The sequence below is a fragment of the Boleophthalmus pectinirostris genome, unplaced genomic scaffold, assembly GCF_026225935.1.
Source record: "Boleophthalmus pectinirostris isolate CB_2022bp ecotype Guang Dong unplaced genomic scaffold, ASM2622593v1 HiC_scaffold_22, whole genome shotgun sequence".
NCBI lineage: Eukaryota > Metazoa > Chordata > Actinopteri > Gobiiformes > Gobiidae > Boleophthalmus > Boleophthalmus pectinirostris.
Genome location: NW_026571190.1, coordinates 20660001 through 20680266, shown reverse-complemented (window position 1 = coordinate 20680266; position 20266 = coordinate 20660001). Strand labels below are relative to the sequence as shown.

The window sequence follows — 20266 nt, the reverse complement described above, 5'->3', positions numbered from 1 at the left end:
GCCAGTGCAGGGGCTGAAGAGCATGTGGTGAAATTTCTCAGGTAACAAAACACTACCCCCTAGTGAAAATATAGCGCTCTCTTAAAAACTGAATTCAAATAGTGCTGCACCTCACCCAATGAAGAAATGCGTGTGTTCTTAAAAATCTGTGCTCAAGTAGACCCAGTTCCATTTTTAATTTGTTTTAATGAAAGAAAAGTAGACATTGTTACACTTTCATAAAGCCACAAGGACCTGAAAAATACAAGTAAATGGCTCCACATACTACCCAGTTCAGGCTCTGAGTAAATGCAACATATTTTTACACTTCCCACTCTGATTTGAACATTATCAGCTCACTAGTGCCCTCTTGTAGTCAAGAGCATTAACGCACTTCTATAGTTTCATCCACCTGGCTTTTTGTCACCACAAAGAAATAATAATTTTTTATGATAATCACCAAGGATACACAGAAGACACGTAAAGCAAATTATTTATTATGACTTTATTTTTTTTTAAGAGGAACCACAAGTACTTTAAAAGAAGGTTATACAGCGCTGTACATTTGGGAGCTACACTGACAGACTAAAAGTCCTTACTCTCCCATTAAATACTATTCATTTAAATGTTCTATAATCTTATAATGATACAGTGATACAATAAAAGCTTGTGTAACTGGTCCTGCAGCTTTTCTGATATGTCAATATCATATTTGTTGGGACTGTTGTTTCCTTGTAATTTTTCCAAAAAAGGAAAATAAAAGTTATGATCAAAAACCATATGACAGGCAGAAACTGCCAGGCTATACTCCTGTATGACTCCCAATTCACTCACACAATAGAGAGAAAGAGAGACAGAGAAAAGGGAAAGAGAGAGATACAATTGTCATGTTTAAAGGCAGGTCCTTGTTGTAAACAGACCACAGTTCATAGTGAGGTGTAGAGCAGCTCTATTCTCCCATGTCTGCAGCCTCTACCTGTACTGCCCTGGACCCAAAGGCTCATTTCCACAGCTGTGTGCTCAGAGTCTGGCCTGATCCAGCAGCAGCCCAGCCTCCCATTGCAGTCTGAGGCTGACCAAAGGCCATTTGAGCACCCGCCCCATTCAGGGACAATCCTGACATCTGCTGGTTCATCTGGGAAATGCACACACAATGTTGCTGTCACAAACACGACCGAGTACACATCTCTTCTGATCACAGCCATTTATTAACACTTATTAATACTTTTTCTAAACAGAATATTACTATATGCTTCAAATGAAAATTTCAGTAATCTTGCCTTTATCACATTTGAAATTCTTATGGAAAGCAAATGTATATTCAAATTAATTTCATTTTTAAGAATAACCTGTAATATTCATAAAAGAGAGCAATGTGCATAATTGTTTGTTGCCCATCATGACTTATCAAATATTTGTGGTGTCCTTTGGCACATATTGCACAGTGTGTGTGTGTAAATGCACTAAGTTAATAAACCACACTTCAAACAGTGTTGAGTCACAGGGCTAAAGAGTGTGATTAATGGAGAGCTGTACCTGTCCCATGTTCCACTGAGGCTGCTGTCCCGGCTGGAGGGCATACATGCCCTGAGCTGGCACCATGCCTGCAGGCATAGCTCCCCCCTGAGGTCCCATCATTCTGGGGGCCATGCCCATAACTCCAGCGGCAGGAGCATTTCCCATAAAGCCATTGGGCATTGTCATGCCAACCATCATGCCTGGATTGGATCCCATCATGGCTGCCCCACTCTGAGCCATCATGGCTCCCATGACTGTGGTGGGAGGCATGGCTCCTGCCATTCCAGGGAAGGCCTGGTAACCAGCTGCAGCCTGGACTGGAAACTGCATCTGGGATGGACCCATGAACATGCCAGCTACAAAAGGAACATTGTGGATATGAGAATGCGATAGTTAACAGCATATGAATGCATAAGGATTAGGGTTTCTGTTTGTATGAGGATAGATCAGCCAAACATGTGCTTCTGAGGTTTGTGTTATATAACTGACACAAGTACATGCTTTCAGTTTACACCACCTTATAGACTTTCTGAACATAACTACTTCCTCTATTTTTGTAGTACATGTATCCAAAGTAATGTAAATGTTGCATACCAGTACATGGTAGAGATAGACATGGGGAGATTTCTTGTTTATATAAGTTTTATTCTGAACATCTTTTTGATTTAGTTTTATTTCTGTCATCTTTCTTGCCTGGGGAACATGTGAACATGAAACTAGTGTTGGATTACATGATCAAAACAATCCAGTTACCTGCAGGAGCCTGTTGGGGCATGCTATTGGTGCCATACAGAGACAGGATCGAGTCCTTTGACAAGGGCTTTTTGGTTGCATCATCTGATTTAGCTGCACTGCTGCTGTCACTGAACAAGTCGAGATCGCTCTGGGCAGAGGCTGATGCTGAACCCCCTCCTGCTACAGCTGGAGGTTGTGTTGGGGTACTGGCAACATTACTGGAGCTCACCTGAAAAAAATCATACAGGCCTTAAAATATATTGAATGTTGTGAATCTGTTTTGTAGCTACAGTATTATACACACATAACACATTATGCACATCAAGGTGAACCTTGTAACTGAGATGGCAAAATAATTAGGCTTCACTTTTTCACAGCAATGTTAAGGCCTTTTGATCCTCCAGATCATCTGGAGGACCAAGAGTAGGCTCAAGACCCACCTTTTTATCTTAGCTTTTGAATGAAATCTTATACTTTTACTTGTTTCTATTGTATTCATTTTATTAATATTTATTTTAGGCATATTTTTTAGGATTTCCAGTGTATCGTCTGTAGGAGCCCTCTGCATCAGGAGCAGAGGTGGGCTGTGGCTGCTGGGGTCTGTCCTGTGGGCTTCTGGTGGAGGGTTGGTGCTTGGGCCTCATCTCTCCCCTGTGCCCTGTGGCAGTTCTTGGTGGTGGTGGACATCTCTCTGCTCCTGCTGTAGACGGCTCCTCTGATAGTGCTTTCTCAACTGGTTCGCCTGTATTCAGCCTCACCTTTTTACTATGTGCGGTTTTATGTATTTTAGCATGTTAGTGTGTGTGTGAGTGTGTGTGCATCTTTGCGCGTGTGTGTATGTCTGGGTTGTTTGCTATGTGGGGTTGGGCAGGTGTGGGGGTGGATGGTAATGTGGGATTGTTTTTAATCACTGTAAAGCACGTTGTGGTACATTTTTGTATGAAATGCGCTTTATAAATAAAGTTTGATTGATTGACTGATTGTTCTGATCTGACTGGGAATAGTTTGCCTGACCAGCAAGTAGCAGTTTGGTGCTTCGCACGGTTTCAAAGTCCACTGCGTTATTTTTTTTTTCTTTTTCATATGTAAGCAACCATGTTTGTTTTGACATGAACAGAATATTGCAGAGACGGAATAAGGGAACAGTTGCATTTCACTTAATTTGCGGAGACAAACTTTTACCCAGTTTATGGTTTCAAGAGGTTGTGCAAGCTGCAGAGAATCAGTTTGGTAGTTTCCATTATCAAGTTGTTTTAGCTCAATATTATGGTTTCAAATAAACAAGATTTAACATTATGATTTACATATGTGATAGTTTATTGCCAGACAAAAAGGCACAATATATATAAAGGTTAAAAAGATGCTGCTTAGTTGTACCTGAGGAAACTGAGGCGCCGATGTGGATGCAGGGAGGGGGTTGGAGACCATGGGGCCAAAAATATCCAGGTCATTGTTCTGGGTTGTGCTCGAGCTACCATTGTTAGATGATGAAGATGCTGGTGTGTCTGGGAAAGGATAAGGAGATAAACTGGTTTTACTGAGGTCAAATAACAGCACTAAACATACAAAAGACAGAACAGCCTTCACCATTTATACCAGTTTCACAAAAGGAATTAGTATTAGAGTATCTAATGAACAGTTACACATAAAAGATCAGTGATTTAAGAGTCATTTTTTTCCAGACACTAACTTTACACATTAGTCCAAATGAACATTCAGTCTCAGTTATCACTTGAAATACCTAGACCATTTTTCCCCCTATTTTGGAGTATATATATCTAAGCTACAAGTTTATTTGGGCCTTCAAGTCAAGTTTAAATATGCAGTAAATATAGGAGTGCAATGCTATGAGAAGATTAGATCAAGGGTCAATAAAAAGAGGAAGTGAAATCAGCATCAGTGCGTAAAAAAACAAAAAACTATTGCACAAAGTCTGAAGCTGGGTGTTACATTGTGTCCGTTTAGTTATATTGTATGTAAAAACGCCAGCTGTGTGCTCACTGAAGTCAAACAAGAAATCCAAAATATTACCTATGTACAACTCACCAAGGCCTAGTAAATTCACAGAAGGCTCTGCAGGCTTCACAGGGCTGACTGAAACTGGCTTAGGTTCTTCACTCTAGAAATCCAGCAATTCTGTGTTAGTAAATCATATATGAGAAACATACATAAACAACAGCAACATAAGTACCTTAATGCTAGATGATATTTTTGCTCGGTCTGTCTCTTTTTCTCTCTTATTGTCCTTTGGCTGAATAAAACATCAGAAGAATCAATGCAAGTGATGCATCAAGTTAAATTACTAGTTAAGAACTTACACTGCTCCCATTGGTCACATTCTTTCCATAGTATTTTTTCTTTTCATATTTATCCCTGATAAAAAATTCCACCGCTCTGAAGTCACAGTTAAGTAAATATAAGTACATCAACAAGACAGGATTTATTCACAATTTACTTTTTAAAGTTTTTTTTTTTTTTTTTAACATGTTTCAGGCTTTATATGATGTGACAGACAGAGGACAGATTATGGAGTGTTGTGTGCACGTTAGTGTTGGTGGTGGCTGGAAGGGCCAATGGCATAGACTGGCAGCCTTGCATTTGTCAGTCTGTCCCAGGGCACCTGTGGCTTCCGTAGTAGCTTATCATCACCAAGTGTGGAGTGAATGAATAATGCACTGTAAGTCTTGAAAGGCGCTAAATAAATCCAATGATTATTTAAAGGAAAGTGGGCAGAGAGGGTGATGCACTGAGCAAACAGTTGTTGTTTGGACTTAAACTTAAACAGAGCAAGACTAAAGTTGCCCTGTATATTAGATGCAGCTCTGTCAATGACAGCACATGAACTTAAGACTTTCTTGTTGAGAAGGATACTGGTCTGTTTGAGGTCTTCTGAAGTTTTCTGGAAGGTTGGCTTCATAAAGTTGTCTGGCCTTGGTGTTACCCATATCTTGTATACTCTAAGAATGTAAAGTAACAAAAACATTAAAATGAAATGGATAATAAAGGACAATTACATACATTTAAAGATGCATTGTATAACTTTTCTGGGGGGGGTATGTGTTTTTAATGCAAATTAAAAGCATGCATTCTTACTGTGAGAGGGCTCACCTGTTCACAACTATCACCAGATTATCATTATATTCAAAGCAATAACAGCTCCATGGATACAAGCAGGTGGCGGACCCTCCACCAGAAAAGTTATAGTGCCCTTATTAAACCAGGTTGAATAATACAAATAAACATTTCAAATACAATACAAAGTTAAGGGAATGTCATTCACAGCCAGCAGCAGTAACCTGGATACTTAATTACCTGGATTTGTTCTGATGTCCATTGGTCCAAATTGACAGATTTGACTCTGGATATGTGCACTCCCAGGTTCCTGTGGATTCCAGCACACCTTATGCAGATGAACACTCCCAAGTTCCATGAAGCCCATCTTGGACCTGAAAGCGTCACAAGATATATACAAATAGCTCAAACCAGGACCGTTCAGTTGCTACATATGCCGTTGGTGTTTAATTGTTAAAATTTGGCAACTTAATCTTCACTCCAACATTCAGTTGTCCTAGTACAATTTAGCAGTAGTACAACAGATACGGATATTAAACGTGTGATGTTATTGAGTTATTAATCTAAAAGCAGTCAGCAAAGGTTTTAAAAGTCTACAAAAGAATGAAACTGGCGGTCTGTGTAGTTGATAATATCAAGACTGTTAATGCTACATGAGGCTATTACTTGACCTATGCCCTTAGCTGAGTAAACCTTTCTTTGTGGTGAAATACGATGCCTGTTTGAGAATCGTGAGAACTATTTGATGGAGGCATTTCAGGTAGCTTCGCATTAGTACATTTAGGAAAGTTAGCTCACTTGTTAGCCACTTAAGTTTAGCTCGAAGGATAGAAGTGTCAGCTGACTTGCAGGGGCCACTACAGACAACGGAGTTAGCTTAGCGTCGCTAACACTCATAGATGCTACACACAGCAATTAGCTTAGCGGTAAATTTGAGATTACATCTGGGATTTTATATGCTTAAGTCTGGCACGAACACTATTGAGAATACCGCACCTTTTGCCTCGCAGTCGGCGCAGTACTTGTTGTCTTCCTCTCTCAGCATTTTGGACAGGATGGCCTGGTGTTGCTCGTTAAGTTTCTGAGCTTTCTCTCTTTCCGAGCGGGTAGTCATGTTTGGGCCTTAAACGACGTTTCTTTAGTGGAAATATATCTATAACAATCTGTGGTCTATCAAGGCCAATGTTAAATAAAATAACATAATCAAGGGAATGGACGTCTCCGAGTGCGACGTGAAAAAACCCGGAACCGGAATTCCCTATCCGCCTACGGGAACTCTACTGACGCAGCGACGCGTGTGATTGGAAGACGTCCATGACGTCGTCTAATGAAACCTTCTAATATTTTTGATCATTTTATAAATACATTCAAACCATCAGCATGTAATTATGTAGTTTATTTCACCTTTAGCGATTGCGAAAATTAAAAACAAAACATATACTTTTTAATTGTGTGCATTGAAGACAGGGAAATCATCAATGACAAATCAAAATATTATTGTATAATTATTACAGAATTTACAAAAGATGACAAAAAATCTCAGCAAAAGGGCTCCAGGCGAATCTTGAAGTTATTTTCCTGGTGCCTTATTGCAATGCCATACCGAAGGAGCATCTCAACATACGGAGGCCAAAATGTTGCATCAATGTCCACATAAGGATCATGTGGTGTTGTCAGAACTTTGTTCATGAGAAGCTGTAAGTATATAACAGAAAACATACATACAGTAGTATTTTAAAGGTGCACTGTGTAAGTTGTCCAGTGGATGGTTCACTGTCTGCTTGTCTTCATCAAGAAGTTTCACAGTATGGTATTAAATTTATGCAACTCCATAAAGACAAATATGTGATATCACCGGGCCACGTTACAGGTCAGATTTGTGGAGAGGGAACCCAATCACAGTAAAGATGCATGTTTTTCAAAGTATTTCTGAGCATTAAAAACACATGTAATTGAATCAATGCAAGAGATAGAGGACTTTAATGCCATACTGTGGAACAATAACATCTGCATGAGACAAAAAAGTTGTGGACCCACCACCAGAAGTTACACATTGCATCTTCCACAGTAACAACATGGTCTACATAGTAGGTTACATCCAACAAGTGAGAACTAAAAATGTCTAAGAACAAACTAAACTTGCAATTTGGAAGTATTACCTCTAGAATTTCATTGAGTGAAATGAACTCCATGTCACCATCCTGTGCAGAATGCTGAAAGGTAAAACAGGGGTTCTTAATCATTGTACTTGTTTTAAAGAGTCAAAAATTGTACTGTGAAACAACCTTCTTTGTCTTGTTCTCATTCTGAGGAGGAGGAACATGTTTCTCAAGAATTTCACCCAGTGACTCCATTAATCTTTCCTGATACAACTTCATCTTCTGAATTTTATCTTTAGTGTCTTTAAAGATACTAAGTGAATGAAAAAATACACACACATTACAAAACAAAGCACAAATGTATGCTTTTGTTATAATGATGTTCTCACCTGTGCTCAGATAATTTCTCTCTCTCTATTTGAAGCCGCTCAACATGTTCTGCAGCAGCTTCCAACATTTGTTTCTTCTCCTCAAGCCACTTTTGCTCTCTGTAAATGCAGGAATATATTATGTGTTATACATTCAGAGAAGCTGCAACATCAGCTTCCACAAGACATCTATTACATACAGCTCTTTAGTTTCTTTTAATTTGTCTCTCTTTGCTTCATAGCAAAGAACAATCATCTCAAGTTGTGAACATAGCTTGATCATCTGAAGAAAAAAAATATACAGCATGAGTAACAGCTCTATAATGCATTTTAATATGCATTTTCTTATTTAACCTCTTCTTTCCCAGCCTGGAGAAGAATCTCAGAATTTTCAGAAAGAACTGTGCAGGAAAAATTAAGGAAATATTATTATTATTATTAGTAGTAGTAGTAACAGTAGTAGTAGTAGACACAAAATTGGATAACAGACTACAAATTGTTGTATTTATGTAACTGGTGTTATTACAGTAGAGATATATTTTGTTTTTAAGTGAATAAAAGCACTTACGATTTGGCTCCATTGAGGCCCACTGCTTGAGTTCAGCTTCTGTTGCCATCAGTCTATGAACAGACTAATAAGGAAAAATAAAAAAGCTACAAATTACAAACTGTAAAAAAAAGTTTTAAGAATTAGAAATCAAAAGGTCTCTCTCACCTGATCTTGTGGGTTCTCGCCACAGTCTTGTTCACTCAGTATAATCTCATTCTGGAGCTGCAACAGAGACTGTTTATAGCCAAAGCTTCTTTGGGATTTCTTTACATAACATTTTGGAGTGATCATTTAGTCCTAATTTACTTAAATATTGTCACTGCTACTTGTTGCTTTATCCCCAGACTGTCCACTCTCTGTTTTATCACCTAAAGGTTTAAGAAGATTGCAGACAGGCTCTTTATACTATTCTATCATACGAGACATGTGACAGAGACAAAAAGACTCTTCCTTCTCTGAATTATTAATTTATTTATTGTAATGTTTTAAGATGATAGTTGTGTTTTTGAGGGTCATTCAGGAGACAAACTGTACTCAATTATTCTACTCTTTCGGTACTTTTCACAACTCAGTTTAAATTAGAGAGGGCATAATGGAAATGGCATTTCTTGGTCAAAATGAAACAAACTGTGATAGAAGGATATTAACTGGATATACAATGTTGTGCTTTGACCTCAAATTAAAATTCCAACCTTATAATTGAACACAACCTTTTCCAGCTGAGTAAACTGTTCTTCACACTGGTTCAACAGCTCGCCACGAGCAGTTTCTGATAGCACTGTAGTCTGTGTGGCACACATCATCTCCGTCTAAAAACACAAATAGTCAACTAAGGGTTAAAGTTTTAAACGTTTTATATGCAGTTTCGGAATCAACATCCTTTGAAGAAGGGCTAATGCAAATTTCAAGTTAGCAGAATTCTGTAACCGTGTTTGGAGATGTATTGTAAAGAAATCATGCGAGTTTTTCATGTTTATAATTAGATCAATAAATCAATAGATAAACACAGTATTTATAGAAGGTGCAGTTGTGTGTAGTTGCAACAGTAGCATTGATTCTAACTAGAAGAGTATGAATAATTGTACACTTACCATGTTTTTGGTGAACGAAAACAAGCGCGTTCTTTTCAAACTACCGCCAACATTGATGACGTCACATACGCGACGGCTTGGAGTTTCAGCAGTGGATAAAAAAGTTTTTATTCTGAAAATGGTCTGCTGCTCATTTGACCCTCAGAACCCAAGAAAGTCTTGCAAGGCGACAGGGTCCAATCTGCGAGTTAATTTTAAAAACTCGCATCCACAAGGCTAACAAATATGTTTGTGATGTGCTGTTAAGCATCAGTCTGTGCCGTTCGGAGACTGCACAGATAAATGTCCCATTCCGCCGCTACAGTGGTGGTGTAGGAAGATGTGCTCAGCCCACATGACTCGCGCTAAGCAGTTTATTGACCGAACAAGTGCAGTTTTTATTCCACATGCTCAAAAACGCCGAGAGCAATGCTAAACTCAAGGTTCTAAATGTGGATTATTTGGTCGTTGGACACATTCAAGTCAATGAGGCCTCTAAAATGAGGAGATGCACCTACATGAGCTCTGACTGCCAGATGATCAGATGAGATGAATCCGCAATGAGAAGGAGCGGATCGTTCCCAAACCAGAGGAAGACGTGTCCCCAAAAAGAAAACACACACAAAAGAAAAACAAACATTGAAACACTTAGCCTAAGTCTCGTTGAGCATAATTTCATGGGAACAGAATGCATAAATTAAATAACTTAAATCTGCCATGCTACAGACAAATATAATGCTTTAGGACACTCCAACACAGTTCAATATTTTTGCACTGTATAAATGTGCGTTTTTACACTCTTTCATCTGTGCTAAAGCAATGGCAAAACTCGATTACAGCAGTAGCCTTAAAACACCAGCAGGTGTCTCAGTTGTGCTCATTTCTGGTTTTCAAACAAAAGAAGCCTTTTCATGAGTTTGAGGTAATTTATTAAAATTGAATGTGTGATTTTGTGAGGACCTCAATAAAGACTATCAGTATCAATGAAAAAAAAATGAAAACAAGCACATCTGTCTTGACAGTATAATGCAACAGTCTTTACGCCTAATTTAACTTATAAAACTATAGGAAGCATTATTTGATTTCTTTGTTATTATATCATTTATTTATTTAAATCTATTTCAGACATAATGTAGGGCTATAGGCTATGTTTGACAAGTTACGTCACACGGGAATTACATTATTTGTAATACAGCCTAATAAAAATCTAATGTGTGCTTTTATGTTTTTATTAAATGGTAAACAACAAATGAGTTGTTTAAAATGGGTAACATCTGCTTATGTCTGTATTTGAAGTGGTATTAGTAATTTCTCTGAGTTTTTCATTTTTAGTACTTCAGCAAGGTCTTTGCTTAAATTTGCAGAGGATGGTGACACTCTTCAAAAATTGATGTTGCAAAAAAGAAACAATAATAATAATAATAATTATTATTATTATTATTGTTGTTGTTGTAGTAATAATAATAATAATAATAATAATAATATCATCATCATTATTAATATTATTAATATTATTATTATAAGCTCAATACTTCTCCTTTTGACTGAATGGATCAAAGAGGCAGAGGTTCATAGTTTCAAAATATTAGGCTAACAGTAACACGCAGCTGCTGACTTGCTTTGGGCTGATCATATTGCGCGCTCATTCTCCAATGTCATAGCCTATGCAGTTTCTCAAATCATCACAGAGCCTATAGATTATTTGAATGATCAATTTGAATTGGATTAATATGCAAATTCACGAACAAACGGTGCCATTCGAGCCTTCAGCACAGCCTAATTAATCAACAGTTAAAGGAAATTAATACATACATCAATTCTGTCAGGAACATGCTTAGTTCAATCGCCCGTAAAATTGAAGTTTGAAGTATTAACTGGCTCCACAGGAAGGCTATGATTAAAACTCCACAATTCGCTCTATTTAGATCTACAGAGTGATTTGCCTCGAAGCAATTTTAAACAATTTACTAATTATTATTATTATTATTATTATTATTATTATTATTATTATTATTATTATTATTATTATTATTATTATGCTGTGGTAAGACTTTTTGGGTTAGCCTTTTAGGGTATAATGCACTTTTCCCAACACAAACAAATGCAGGCACGTGGGAGGGGTGGAGGAGAGGTAAAAAGGTAAAAAGGGAGGGGCCATTTGCGCAAGCTGCACCAATTGTTTCAGTAGGGACTCATGCATCAAACTTCAATTTTCCGGACGATTGAGGTAGTGATTTTTTCCATCTTGGAGTGAAATAGTGAAATACACTTAAGACCTTCAGATTAATTACCACCAAGTGGTCCCTCAGACTCCGGGATTATATGAGCACACCCTGACAAGGCCTCATAAAGAAGCCACTGGATCCATAAAGTGCGCAGATCATGAACCAGCAACATAGATCCAGGGCCAGAGTCACATTACACACACACTGCATGGTCATGAGATTCAAATGTACTCCAAGACAACCCGTTAAACATTTTAATCAGTCCAGAAGAAGTTGCTTTTCCACTTGGTCCAAGAGGGCACCATGCGTAAAATCTACGTTTCCGATGCGCAATTGGATTAGTAATTACATGTTAAGGTGTCGGTGACCAAAAACAATTTCTGGATTCGTTCTCAAAGCACTACAGATTTTATACCACACATATAGCAAATTCTTGAAAAACATACTGTCCAAATATTTTTTCTATATTTTATTTTTGTTTGAATAGGCGTATGTGAATTTGGATCAGAGCCCAAAGAACTTGAATTTCTGTCATACTGAAAAAGCGCACACTATAAAACAAGTCAGAAGCAGACAGGCCACTTATCATTTCTTGGAACAAAGAGCGTTAAACGCCTTTGAGCTCCTTGGCCATGTTTTCAGCTTCATTAAACTCCTCAAAAACAAAAGATATAAAGACGCAGAAGAGAAGAAAACAAACAAAGGGGCTTCTAACCAGGCTTTGGCAAAATGTCACCGTCCAAACTCTTTATGGCTCCCTGCTTAACATTAAAAACGCTCGCAACAAAATCCATTTCTTGTTTGGAAGCCCTTCTTGGATAGAAGTCAAACATATTATTCTAGAACTAAAAAGCTGCGCACAAAAAGGGGGCAGTTTCATTGTAATTCATTGACTTGTTCAAAACGCCAGGCAAAGAAAGGGGCTAGACATTAATAGCCGCAGATGCCCTCATGAGGGGAGAGTCTATGTAGGCATTATGGCCTTTGTTCGCACTCAGTTAAACTGTTTAAAAGGAGGGTTAACTCAATCCATCAAATTGTCTGAAATTGTGAGGAAATTTCAAAAACCATATGGCTTCCAAACGTTTGCGTCCTTTTTGTGCGGTGGGACACACTTGTCTCAGTATTGCTGCCTGCGGGGGAGCGGCCCTGCTCCTTTGTGGCGCGTCCCATCAGGGAACGCTGCTCATTTGTCCCCACTTTTCATGCTTTACGCTCAAAATTACGGCTCGGTCCCACAGAACAAAAAAGCTCAATAAAGGCAGGGAAAAACTGGCCCAAAACTTTGTGTTTTTTGTGCCATCCTCCTCTTTTTCCCCGGGACCAGATTTGTGTTTCTCACATAAATTTTTACCACGAATGGGAAACACATCTAAGGGTCAATAAGGCACGATACGCATGTTGGTCGTGAAAGGCCGAGTGAGATTCCAGGCAACTAAATGTTTAGAGCATCCCTGCATAAAGAGGACACAAAGGCAGTATAGCACATAAACGGGGCTCCTTTATCTGCCAACGCAGCAACGTTTGGCACAAAGCGCAGACTTTGACAAAAATTAAATCAAGAAAGCATCATAAAAGAAATATTGAGAAAATCCATTTTATTCCCATAGCCTATATACATTACAGTCTGTGCATTGGTTTTCAAATAATGTCCTGATTTTAGAAAGGCACTTACAGGTGTACAAAACAAATAAAATTTCGAACTGGCGTTTACTATTCTGAGAAAAAAAAAAAAAAGTATAAATGAAAAAAAAAAAAAAAAATGTTTTCAGCGATTCCTCTCGTTTTGAGCCTCCATGAAACAATAAAGAACAGTCTTGATCAAATAATGATAGCCTTAATGTAAATGGAAAATTTCCTTTCGCTCATACAAAATGTTTTCGTATTTGAGACAGGTGAACAGAAGGAATGGGAAGTCCAAGCCAAGACTCAAACAAAGCTTAAATTAATGAAATAAATATATAAGGAGCACAAAGCAAATCATGCATTCACATGCCAACAAAACAAACTGAGCACTAAAGGCGGCGCGCAGAGGCCCGTGCAGACGCGGGCAGGTGTGTGAGCTGCGTGTGAGGGACACATAATGTATAAAAATAAAAATAAGTTACTCGGATCATATTGCTTTGATTGGCTAACAGATACATTGTAAAAGACCACTGCATATTTCTTGCTCTGCTCTGTTCATGCGTCACTATGAATAGGTCTATGTGACAATAAAAGTCAATACATTTTGGTACACGTCGGAGATATGGTAGAATATAAGCAGTAAGTTACAAGTCCTCGGCAGGATTTGTTCACACCGTCTCTGTGTCCAGCGCCATGCTGCGCCATCAGTCGTCTACATCAATCTCTACGTCCTCGTCCTCTGAGCACTCTTTACTTGTTGTGTGGTCTGAGAAGGGCGACAGCGGCGACGTCCGCAGTTTCTGTGCGAGCTCGAGCTCCTGCTGGCCCCGCATGGGGGACTCGGCGCGCGGGTGGCCTAACGTTCCGTTGGCGCATTTTTCCAAGTCTGCCAGCTTAGCTAGCTTGTCCAATGGAACCTGGCCGATAGCTTTAGCGGACTCCACGTCAGCCTTCATCTCCTCCAGGTCTCGCTTTAGCTTTGCTCGGCGGTTCTGAAACCACGTGATCACCTGCGCATTCGTCAGGCCAAGTTGCTGCGCGATCTGGTCCCGATCTGCCGGGGATAGGTACTTCTGATACAAAAATCGCTTTTCGAGCTCATAGATCTGATGGTTGGTGAATGCAGTCCGGGATTTCCTACGCTTCTTTGGAGTAGATCTCTGTCCAAATAGAGTCATCCCGTCCCGACCTGAAAGGGAAAGTAGGGAACTGGATGAGAAACAGGTGCATGTGCAGTGTGTGTGCGTAAAATTAAACTCAATTTCAGAAAAAAAGTAATACACATTCTTCAAATAAAAATCAAACGCTATCAATTTAACTGGCACAATAACGTAACGTGGCACACTTTGTTGATGACTCAAGTAGCCTATCCAAATTAGCCTATATGAAAATTAAATAAGCTAGGCTAGTAGGAAGAGAAGTTGCCAAATACCAAATAATATATTTAGACGACATCAATTTTATTTTTAAATGGGCCTTTTACCTTCTGCGGCCTGCAGCACGCTGACTTCCAGTCCCTTGAATGTCTTGCTGGCCAGCTCCTCGAGCGCGCACAGTGGTGAGGTTTGGGTGAGTAGCGCGCGGCTGGACAGTGGGATACCCGAAGAGCGATGCTTTTCTGAGGTTGAGATAAGGTGTGCAGTGCCGCAAATCGCGTAGTTGCGTTTCATGGACGGCTTGTTGAGAATGTCTTCGATGCTGAATGGGGTCAGCGGCTTGTTGGAGTTGGCAGGAGGCGGCAAGTGGTCCAGAGGACTGCGCCTTCTATTCTCCCCCGCATCACATTTGGCCACTTCTTTGGATGTCATCATTGGACGTACAGAGTATTCGTTATAAACGGAGAATTCTGGGAAAAAGTTAAAAACGCAAAAGCCGCCACTGGGACGCAAAAGTCACATAACAGTTGAAATGTGAGCAAACGAGGAAAAGCTGTGTTATTCCAAAGTGGGATAAGCGAAATGGTGAGGGTCCCTGGGAGCAGCCAGTCCGGACCGGAGCCTCCCTGAAAATGGCGAGGTCCACACAGTTGACGATTACTAACAAGTTCTCATTGATTGGAAGCTAATCAATTATCTCCAGTGGCACTTTTCGCCCTCTTCCCTTTCACTCTTTGACTATGTTGCAGTCCAGTGCGGGGCTTTTTGCGACTGGGGGTGTCCCATTAATTAGGACGCATGGCTGGAAGGAGGAGGAGCCCCGCAGAATTATAATGCTTTGTGCTCTTATCATCTCTCCTCTAATTTAGTCGTGTGGTGAGATACCAGAATAGGCTCAATGATCGCGAGGAGAGACAGAGCTCAATCCGCAAAGCCAGCGTCTGAAGCCCCATAATCGCAGCTGATGAAGCGGACGCACAGAGGTTATTTTAGATGTAGTCGCGCGGATGTCGTCCTAGTCCAAAGTTCGGATGCAACATCTTTTTGGTCAAGAAGGTGCTTCTGTATATCAGTTCTGATGATGCCTCCTTTGGGGCGAGAGAGGAGCAGCGCCGCGCGTCCCTTTCAGCAACGCTATTGTCGGGCAATTACTCAGGCGAAAGGGCTGCTTTTATAAATTTCATCCGCACTCACTTCTGTACTTTGCCATGCGCGCTCCAGGTTTGACGCGATGCCTTTATTTTGGCACGTCTCCGAAAAATTGCGTAGGGGCAAGTAGAATAGACAACCCAATTAAAATGATTGCCAAGAGACTGGCTAATAATAATGTATTCGTTTTCCGTTATACACATTCAGTTTTTGTTTGATGTTAGGTCTGTAGGCGGCAACGTTAATAACAACGAATTATGCACAGATACGCACGATTTCTTTCTAAAATACAGCCTACTGCACATCATATCTCAATTAGGCTAAACAGAATAATATAAGTCACAGATGGCTCCTGTCCTAATGTGACATAACAGAAATTATTATTATTATTATTATTGTTGTTATTATTATTATTATTATTATTATTAAGCAGCACTAAACACGGTATGTATAAATATTTGAGATATTTTCTTTAGTGTAATTAAAAACAAGTGTAAAATACAACAATGACCACATACACAGTTTGACTTGGGTTTTTGCCTTTGTCACCATCTTCGCATTTCCACCTCCTGAAGTTCCATTGCTTCACGTCATTGAGTTTTAAACCGGAAACCCATCTCCTCCTCAGTTATTAAAAAGTTGGTTGGAGATATTTGGGGTCATTTGTGCAGCCTGTGGAGGGAGAAAGCACTCAAGACTCTGCAGTGCACCGTATATCTGTTGCTGGCGGGGGGTCAGCTCTGATTTCACAAGTAATTGTGCATTTAATAGCTGGCTCCAGCACACCTTTGAACCTATTTTCTTCACACTTACACTTTCTATTAGTGACAAACTTGAAGCAAAGGAAAGGAACTCGAATATGGTGTTCTCAAGTGGTATATGACTTTGGTTTTATCATTTTAAATTCAAGCTAAAAAATAAATACATATAATACTATATAATATAATATTATATTATCTTAGCCTAAAATAATAAATAATAATAAAAAAATATATATATATTAAAAAGTTAACTTTGTAGCCCCCCTCCCCAAATAATGTAGATACATTTTTTTTTAAAAGTACTCTTTCAAGACCAAGGCCTGTTTCTTCCTTTGCCAGAATTCAGCTCCTCAGCTATAGGGTGCAGCAGAGCCAGTAAGTTAACCACGACTTTTATTATAGATGTTTCATTCATGATATTGGGTCACAAACTCTGCAGCTGTAATCTGCTCATCAACAACACTCAAAATGTATTTAAGGGAAATGAGAGCCACTTTCTGTCCAACCAGGTGTTGATTTAGGCCCTTGACTTGTGGTAGTCCATCCTGCAGTATATATGACCACAGACAGCTGCAGGGAAGCCATCCACATTGTAGCCATTTTGCAGGTACCCCAAATACGGATGTGTGGAGGGGTGTCATGTCTCCCCCTGTCCCAAAGGCCTTTTATCCCACACGACACCAGATATAGATATAGGGGTAGAGACAAAGCTATAGGCCTGGAAGTGGCTTTGCTTTACTGTATAAATCACACGTCATTACCAGGGGTCAGCGGCCGAGGGACACCATTGGATGCTTCCATCAGCAGGGCCATTTTGGTTGGACGAGAGAGGATTTATCTTGTGCTGGGATCTCCAGAGAGAGGGGCGGCCATATTTTATGTGACTAGAGATGTAATAACAGGCCCCTGACAAATCCCTGACGGTCTGGCTTTCCTGCCTCAGTGCAGTCCTCCTGGAACCTAAGCTGCACTATTATCGCTGCGCGGCAGTACAGACTGTTTATGTCAACATTAATATAAACTGTAGCCTTTGATTTATATTACAAATCATGCAGTTGAATTAAAAATATGCTGAAGATATTAGTATGGGAAAGCACAAAGAATTCAATTAAACCTAACAGCTGTATTCATAATGTACATATTGTGTTTCTTGTTATATAGCACCATTGATCTCTTGTTGTATTTATAAATCAGCATGTAAAAAAGTAAGCAAATATTGGGTGAAATTTAAAATACATTGTTTTTATGATTCTGATTCCTTCTTAAGTAATCAGCTCTGCACATTTACAATTTCCACTTAATATCTAAGAAGAACACATTGTGTGTTTTCTATCGGTATGTATTCTGATCAGAAAAAAAGAGTTGTACTTTAATACATGTTTATAAATGCAATAATTGTAATGTACAGAGGTTATGCATTTACATGATTTTATTGGAGTTTATGTATTTCTTTGCTTTTTTTTTTTTTTTTTTTTGTCAATTTTTTTGTCTGTGGTTTGTCCCCAAATTATTTATTTCCTCAACACATGGACTCAGAAACTTTTTTTTTTCTGGACTGAAAGGCTCACTTCACTGTGTATGATCCCAAAGTCTGTATCAGTGATAACTGTGACCATAGACTACAGTGTACCTGTTAAGTGGGTTTCTACTACTGTTTACTTGATTTACTTGTTTTAGATGTTGTAGAGTTGTAAACTTTTAGATTTGTTATTAGACTGCAGCAGTTCTTTCACATTTTAGATGTGTTTGGAGAATGTGTCATTACTCACTACTGACACTCACATAGCTTTGCTACTCACTAATAAAGCTCCAAAGGTTGTGATATCATCTACATAACCCATCTATACTACAGAAACATTTGTAACCATGCCAGTGGTCCAAGTCCTTATGTGCTGTTTTTTTAAAGATAAAGCCACAGGTTTCATATAGGTACTGAAAGTGAAACATAACAAGAAACCACATAGAATGAAACTAAAAGTAACATAAAAATTGAGCTGAACACAACCCATAAAATCCTTGACAAAAACAGGTGCAATGTCTACACAGAAACACAAGAAGTTACCACATGCTGGGTGGCTAATGCACTGTTCCTCTCCTTAAAGAAACCTTTTCATGGGTCTATGGCTGGACTAATGCAATATACAATCTCCTATCTGTAAACCCATAGATAATATAAAGAACCACTCACTCAATAAATAGTTTGACATAGGTGCTTTAATGCTATGTGTGTGCTAACAATCTACAGCCAGTGCTATATTCAGCGTCTCGTACCTGTGAACAGTTGCTGTAGCTCTCACATGGCTCTGGCAGCACTGACGCACTGGCTGTACGCCCCTAATCAGAGCACTGTGGTTTGGGGCCTGTTCACTTGCTGTTGGCGCAGATTGGACATAAGAATTTGTAATTGACCTAAAGCTGATTGAAACTGCATGAACATCTATTAAGAATATATTAAATCTTATATAAACCTTAAAAAAATGTTCAATTTCAATGTTAAATAAAACAATAGGTCTACATCCGGATATATTTAGGCCAACACAAACTTTGTCAGTTGTAAGTGGTGTGCTTTGCTGGGTTTCAGATGACATCACAACATTCAATATGCTAGTATTATTTAATACAGACGGGGCAGCTAAAACAACACCATGAGTCTGTGGGTCTCGTTAATAATCAAAATGACCATCTTCAACAGTTTTGCATTTTCTTTGATATTTCTTGTCAAAATATGATGGGTTGTAATTAAAACTGTAGGAAAAACTGTCTCTTGCCCTATCTGGGTATTATATAAATTATATTATGATACTGTTAATATTTGATATTTTTAGTGAGTTTAACATCAGTCATAATTTCTCTTTAGTGATAAAATATTCTGAAAAGCTAGCATTGCTCTAAGTTTTTTCTCCTAAATATAAAAAAGAGAAGTAACAGTTTCTTCACAATAGATCAAAACTATGACAGTGTATTCTGCTACTACATCATAATCATAATCATAATAGCTAACTCAAAGCATATCTAACCCATATACAAATCAGCCTTATTACAACTTAAACAAAATGGTCTTAATATAAAACAACAACAAAACTATATTACTAATCCAAAACATGTGCACATCCTCCCCCTGCTCTCCTCATGACACTGGTGTTTAGCTGCCTCTCACAGAGGCTCATTTGAATGTTCCTCTTCCTCATATGCACTTGACCATAAAGCACAGTAAGCAGTGATGCTGAAGGATTGTGTTATTCGGGATGGCCAGGATGGAGAGGATTATTCACTGCCTTTGGGCAATAAAAACTGCCCGAGGAGAACCAGCGAGAGTTATGACAGCAATCCTTTAGTTTTCATTTGTGAAGGCTCGCTTTTTATGTGATGCAAAGACATACAGGGAAGGATGGAGGGACCTTGAGCTGCAAAACAGGCCCAAGTCTCATTTGTCATAAGAAGAAGTGTAAATAGCATTTGCATTTGTGTTGCTTACTTCATCAGATTATGAACGCTACAGCACTTTTATTATCTACAGTTTCAATATCCATCACTGGGGATTCATCTGCAGAGATTGGATCAGTCACACGGGGACATAAAGAGCTTTAAAAAAAAAAAAAAAAAAAAGCAAAAGAACACAATCAGTCTAACTACACAGAAAAAAGTATGACAGTTTCAGTCAGTGGTCTTAAGTTGTAATTCAGGGGTAACTTCTCAATACACAGAGTGAAGTGCGTTGGGTGAACAATTAATCTTTTG

General features: G+C 38.9%; 3 protein-coding genes and 1 pseudogene across 4 annotated transcripts; 1 reads left to right on the top strand and 3 right to left on the bottom strand.

Annotated features, from left to right (window-relative positions):
• Positions 1-469: 469 nt before the first annotated feature.
• On the bottom strand, positions 470-6580 carry LOC110175698 (stromal membrane-associated protein 1). Its single transcript, XM_020941900.2, has 10 exons — positions 6301-6580; positions 5545-5678; positions 5104-5189; positions 4551-4626; positions 4424-4483; positions 4279-4351; positions 3610-3737; positions 2251-2461; positions 1516-1853; positions 470-1114 (listed from the first exon to the last, which is right to left on the bottom strand). The coding sequence occupies exons 1-10, from the start codon at positions 6416-6418 to the stop codon at positions 980-982; spliced, it is 1359 nt and encodes a 452-aa protein (XP_020797559.1). The 5' UTR covers positions 6419-6580; the 3' UTR covers positions 470-979.
• A 105-nt stretch (positions 6581-6685) lies between these two features.
• On the bottom strand, positions 6686-9652 carry cenpk (centromere protein K). Of its 2 annotated transcripts, none has more exons than XM_055158336.1 (10): positions 9413-9652; positions 9014-9130; positions 8487-8543; positions 8340-8403; positions 8126-8172; positions 7972-8054; positions 7793-7891; positions 7590-7716; positions 7464-7517; positions 6686-6999 (listed from the first exon to the last, which is right to left on the bottom strand). In XM_055158336.1, the coding sequence occupies exons 1-10, from the start codon at positions 9413-9415 to the stop codon at positions 6844-6846; spliced, it is 807 nt and encodes a 268-aa protein (XP_055014311.1). In that variant the 5' UTR covers positions 9416-9652; the 3' UTR covers positions 6686-6843. The 2 variants fall into 2 exon arrangements, with proteins under 2 accessions (XP_055014311.1, XP_020797538.1); XM_020941879.2 differs by having other exon boundaries at positions 9032-9130; positions 9413-9628.
• On the top strand, positions 9531-10034 carry LOC110175677 (60S ribosomal protein L17-like; annotated as a pseudogene).
• A 3912-nt stretch (positions 10035-13946) lies between these two features.
• On the bottom strand, positions 13947-15053 carry lbx1b (ladybird homeobox 1b). The gene is made up of 2 exons (XM_020941967.2): positions 14726-15053; positions 13947-14431 (listed from the first exon to the last, which is right to left on the bottom strand). Exons 1-2 carry the CDS (start codon positions 15051-15053, stop codon positions 13947-13949), a joined length of 813 nt encoding a protein of 270 aa, XP_020797626.2.
• Between the last annotated feature and the right edge of the window lie 5213 nt (positions 15054-20266).